Consider the following 5,891-nt stretch of genomic DNA (forward strand, 5'->3'; position numbering starts at 1 on the left):
CACTTAATAGCTATTTTTAACACTTTTAACCTTTCTAATGAGTCACAATGGATCTACCAGAACAACTTGAAACTCCAAATTGAGAATTTGACTACCCTAGTTCCTTTCATAGGCTTTAAGACTCTTATAATTTATTTGCTTATTTCTTATTAAGCTGTCTCAAAGAATTTATCCTATCCAATCATCCAATATAATTACTTCAGTATATCAATATCAATTCATAAGCATCCAATTAGCAAATCATAATACGTTCAACCATAACACATGTTCATATGTGAAAATCATAAGTTTTCAACTCAAACAGTAATAAATTCATCAAGACAGTCTCACATGCACTTTATCACCATAGCTACACGAAATCTAATTCAAACAAACTCAAAATTTCACAAAACAGTAATAAGAACCCTAGTTTCCCTTACCTCTATTCAAGTAGTGCAGTAAACAAAACCCCCTTTTGGCTCAAGGAGATCTCAAGCACGCCCTTTTTTGTTCTTAGAAGTGCTAGACCACCTATGGATCATCAACTGATGATAGAGAATAAACTTTAAAACTAAATAGAAGATAGATTTGGAAAAGAAAACAAAATGGGCTGCATGCAGCAAGTTTGGTTGCATGCTCACAATCCTAAGGTGAACGGAGGGAGAAAATAGTTACCGGTTATTGAAAAAATAAATTGATCTGTTGATTTTTGATTTTGTTGCTTTTGAAACCCAAATATCTCCTAACAGCTTCAGATCAACAAGCTAACGATTCAAATTTGGAATGGGTAGAGAAAAATGAAATAAGAGAGGAGAAAACGTTGAAGACAATGCACTGGTTCTTTAGACAAAGAGTGAGAAACTTAAAAATGTTAATTTATTTTATTTTAGTTAAGAAAGTCGCAACTCCAATATTTTCTTTCCCCAGGTTTTACATGCATCACTACCAAGACTAATTTAATTTATATTACGTGAACTAAAATAAATAATTTGTTTCCGTGGACATATTTATTTCTGTATGATTAATTTGGTATCATCCTGTGGCGTTTAGGAATTCTCAAAGGTTAAGTTCCAGGGAAAGTGGTAGCAACCTTCTTCAAGAGTATTATATTTGTTTTCTAGTACAAAATATCTTTCTTTTGTATTGACTTCACAATCGAATGGTTCAACCAACTAATGATTATTTTTAAAATCTTTTATATTATTAAAGATAATTTATTAGCTAAAATAAGATATAATTCTTTCATCTTGCATCAGTATATAAACTATTGTAAAAGCATATAAAGACTTGTATAACATTATTTTCATATTCTTAAAAATATATTTAAGAAATAATTATTTAGTTTTTAATTAATAAGATATTTCATATTTGCATGTAAATGTTATCATCAGTATAAAGAAGATAATTTAATATATTGTGTTTTTTATACATCTATTATGGTACTTAAAATGAAAAAAAGCTAATAGAATAATTTTGGCTGTGAGAACCTGCAGTTCGTTTTGAAAGGGAAAGGGATCATATTCTTGCGGAAAATCATTATTCTGTTTAGCGTTTTCTTATTATTAGTATCAAATTCTTCATTCTTTATCTTTGCTCTTCAAACTAACAACAAGAAAGCAGAGAAAGAAAGGAAGAATGAAATGGTGAAGGACAGAAACATTGGTGTTGCATTGGACTTCTCAAAGAGCAGCAAGGTTGCTCTCAAATGGGCGATTGAAAACTTGGCCGATAAAGGCCACACCTTTTACATAATCCATGTCAACCACGATTCCTCTGATGATCGTAACCAGTTGTGGGTCAAATCTGGTTCTCGTGAGTGCCATTTATTTTTCATTTTTCAATTGGGTCTTTTCCGAGAATGTCCAATCCTCTGTTTTCCTCTGTTTTCGTACGATCTGATTTGATATGGTTTGGTTCTCTCTGCAGCTCTTATTCCTTTAAGCGAGTTCAGAGAGGCAGAGGTTCTGAAGAACTACGGCGTACAAAGTGATGCTGAGGTCCTTGATTTGCTTGACACTGCCACCAGACAAAAAGAGGTTTCTTATTTTTCTATTTTCTTTCGATGTTCTCTCTTTTAATATAGTTTTTGTGTACCGTGGGTTGATACTTAGACTTTATACCATGAGCTTTTGAGCTTACGAGTGAGTTTCGGATTCGTAGGTTAACGTTGTTGTAAAATTGTACTGGGGTGATGTGAGAGAGAAACTTTTGGATTCAATTGAAGATCTGAAGCTGGACTCTTTGGTCATGGGAAGCAGAGGTCTCAGCACAATCCAAAGGTGCCTACACTTGTTTTAATTTTTTTTAAATATAAAAACAGAAACTTTCAGTTTTATAATTTTCCACAAACCTTAACTGGTAATAAAAATACTAGAAAAAATTGTGTTTTAGTATTTATCTAAAATTTCATTCCTAGTTTTTCCCATGACTTATAGTTTTCACCATAAACCACTCTTTATCTGTATATGTCTTGGATATTTTTGTTTGTGTTGTTGTGTTAAGAATATGTGGTTTTTATTTGTTAATTATTATGATTTATTTGACTAAAATGGTGTAAAAAATACAGAATGATACTGGGAAGTGTAAGCAACTTTGTGATGACTCATGCTCCATGTCCAGTGACCATTGTGAAGGAGCATTAGTATGCAGATGATGGATTTGGGAGAATATTTACCCCTTTGATGATGTTTTTACATCCATTGTACTCTCACTGTACTATATAATGTAATTTTACATGTATACCGTCTTAGAAGTTGTTCATCATGATTACGTTTTACATATGAAGTACTCTAATATTGTAATTTTAATATTACACTGCCTACTCAAAATTATTATTTTTACATAAACTTTTATTTAGATCCACGAACTGTCGATAATTTATACATTTTTAAGAATAATTAAGAAATTCAATTAATAATTTATTCATATGAGCGTTACTGACAAGTTTTAACTTGGGCTTGAAATTAAATCACGTTGGACCAATAACTTACCAACTAATCTTTAAAGAGTTTAGGGATTCTTTCTTCACCTCCAATAATTTTCTTGCACCCCCTCCCCCTACCTCCTTCAGTTTTTATTTCAGACTTATTAAACACTCATTACCCTGTCATTCTCTTTAAAGAGATTGATTTTTATAACTGTTTTCATTCTAATTAGTATACTTTTACCATTGATTATGTATCTTTATTTTATATTCAATTATAATACACAATTCGTGAATACAAATTTTATATTTGGTTTAATAATTTAGATTGTTCCTATTTAGGTTGGATTTTCTCAATTAGGTCCCAATATTTTAAAACGTCTCAATTAAGTCTCTATTTTTGCAAAATTCAATCAATTAAGGGTTTGTCGTTAACTTAGGTAAACGGTGTTAAAATTGAGTGTGCGTGGCATCCAAGCTTGGCTGAGGTGTCAGTTATTATACTGTTTTCTCACAATTTTTTAATTAAATTTAATTGGAAATAATTGATGGAACAAATTACATTTCAACTAAGCCCCATGTTCCGAAATCAGGGATTCCACCCCTTCAATTCATTTCTGACTCTCTCAGCCTTGAGAAAACACAGAGGCTCGAGATTTCTCTCCCTCTCGAAGGGTTAGCCCCTCTTGAACCTACGCGCACCACCGCCTCAGTCAACCGGAATCGCCACTGCAACGGCCCTCCCGGTCCGTCCAAAGAGTCACTGGCGACCTTCGCCGGCCACAACGTTTTCCCCCTTTCTCCCTCTCGCTCCAATAACCCTAGAAGCCCCCCATCTCCGCCCAGCAGCCACGAGCCACTCTCGCCTCCATCCAACTGATCCAGCCACCATGACGAATCCCCATTCCGTCCAAGGCGTCACCGGCGAACACTACCGGCCACGACATTTAACCATTCCTGGCTCCTCTCTGCGCACAAGGAGGAGGCGCCCCCGCCGTTCGTGATGTGCCCAGTCATCGCCGACATGAGCCACCACCACAGAATTGCCCTCAAGCCCTAGAATCCTGTCGCCTAACGTCATCGCAAACACCACCAAGACCGCCACTCTCAAATCGTGTCACCTCCACTAGTCAGGGCCGTCGTTTGCCTTCTCATGGCCTTGGATGATTTACAGGTTGGATGATGGTATGATGCGAGAGTTGGTTCAGTGCAGGTAGGATACAAGCTTGTGCGTAGGGCTGGAAATTGATTTTGCTTCTCGGTGATTGGTTTTATTTTTGTAGATTAGTGTAGTGCAGGTCGAGCAAGATGGTGTGATGCGTGAGTTAGGATGAAGATTCTAACGGAGTGATTCTGGTGAAGATGGACATACTGGTTCTGGTTCTAATGTTTTCTTTTTTCTGCTTTGTTTCTCTGGTGAGGATATACCTTAAAACCAAAGGGAGGTTTTCGAAGTGGATTAAAAGCAGAAGGAATTTTCATGGCTTCATTGTGCTCAGGGGAATAGGATGAAGGAGTGCAATGAGAATACAGAACAGAAAATGGAAGACTCCTAATATGAGAAAATGGAACTGAGAAAATGGAACAATGAAATTTAATTAAAAAAATGTTAGAAAACCAACTCAGCTCACCATAAACTGACACCTTAACCAAGTCTAGATGCCACGCACACTCAATTTTAACACCGTTTATCCAAGTTAACAACAAATCCTTAATTGATTCAATTTTGCAAAAGTAGGGACTTAATTGAAACGTTTTAAAATACTGGGATCTAATTGAGAAAACCCAACACAAACAGGGACATTGTAAATGATTAAACCTTTATATTTTAGAATGAACAATCAAGAATTCAAAATAAATAAAATAAAATAAAAAAATAAAATGGAAATGCAGAATTTGAAATACAAAGTATTTTAAAATGCATAATTAAGTAATAAAAAGTATTTCATAATATATAATTCAAAATACAAAATTTGGATATAAAATTATACATTTTGAAATATAAATTTTGTACTGAATTTTAAAATTATATTTTGGATTATAAATTCTATAATATAATGTATAATACAAATTTAGATTCTAAAATATAAATTTATATTTGGAATTGTGAAAATGTCTTTAAAGTACAAAATCCAAAATTGAAAATGAAAATCCTAAACTAAAGAATAAATTTAAAAATTTTAAATTTAGGAGCGAAAGTTGAAATTAGGGAGGAACAAGAAGCAAAACTGACAAGTTTAGGTCATAAATTGCTACCTATTTTGAAAGGGTTTTTCCTTTATGCATTTCTATAAATAAGAAGATGAAAGATTAATTTAATGGTGAGAAGGACACTTTTACTCATTAGCAAGAATCAAGGTAGAAAGGAGATGAAATGAACAAATACAATTATGTATTTGAAATATATAAAGTTACTAGAGTCAGATCAAACTATTATATAATTTCTAATATTCTAAAATATATAATATAAACTATATAAAAGAGTAATCAGTATTATAATATGATAGAACAGTTAAAAACTTGCAGATAAAGAGTTAAGCTTACAGTAATTCAAAATGACTATAAAATTTAAAACTTTACATACAAGACGGATATAAAAAAAACTATGAACAATTCTACTCTATCACTAGCTACTCGGTAACATCAATTCCATCCAACTCTTGTTCCAAGGTAACTTCATCTCCCTCTGCTCATATTCATTGCAAAAGAAAGAATATAACACATAGAGACACAAACAAAAATAAAAAGGGTAAGCTAGATACAAAAACATTCATGTTATCAAATGGTATATAAATATACATAGGATCATTCATCTAAAAATAACCAATCCAATCATCCTATCATGTTATAAACTAGACTTGACTCGTTGATGGGTGTCGCGGCCCATACAAATTTAATTGCATATTAGAAATGCAGTATAGCTAGGAATGACTCCTAGGTCGTCTCTCAAGGACCAAACTGTGGTTCGAGTCTCAGGTCAAACACGAAG

General features: G+C 33.4%; 1 protein-coding gene across 1 annotated transcript; it reads left to right on the forward strand.

Moving 5' to 3' along the window:
- The first annotated feature begins 1,432 nt into the window (after positions 1-1,432).
- Positions 1,433-2,786, forward strand: LOC106755412 (universal stress protein PHOS32). Its single transcript, XM_014637563.2, has 4 exons — positions 1,433-1,791; positions 1,906-2,015; positions 2,140-2,258; positions 2,546-2,786. The coding sequence occupies exons 1-4, from the start codon at positions 1,620-1,622 to the stop codon at positions 2,619-2,621; spliced, it is 477 nt and encodes a 158-aa protein (XP_014493049.1). The 5' UTR covers positions 1,433-1,619; the 3' UTR covers positions 2,622-2,786.
- Positions 2,787-5,891: the final 3,105 nt, after the last annotated feature.

The sequence above is a fragment of the Vigna radiata genome, unplaced genomic scaffold, assembly GCF_000741045.1.
Source record: "Vigna radiata var. radiata cultivar VC1973A unplaced genomic scaffold, Vradiata_ver6 scaffold_258, whole genome shotgun sequence".
NCBI classification, from domain to species: domain Eukaryota; kingdom Viridiplantae; phylum Streptophyta; class Magnoliopsida; order Fabales; family Fabaceae; genus Vigna; species Vigna radiata.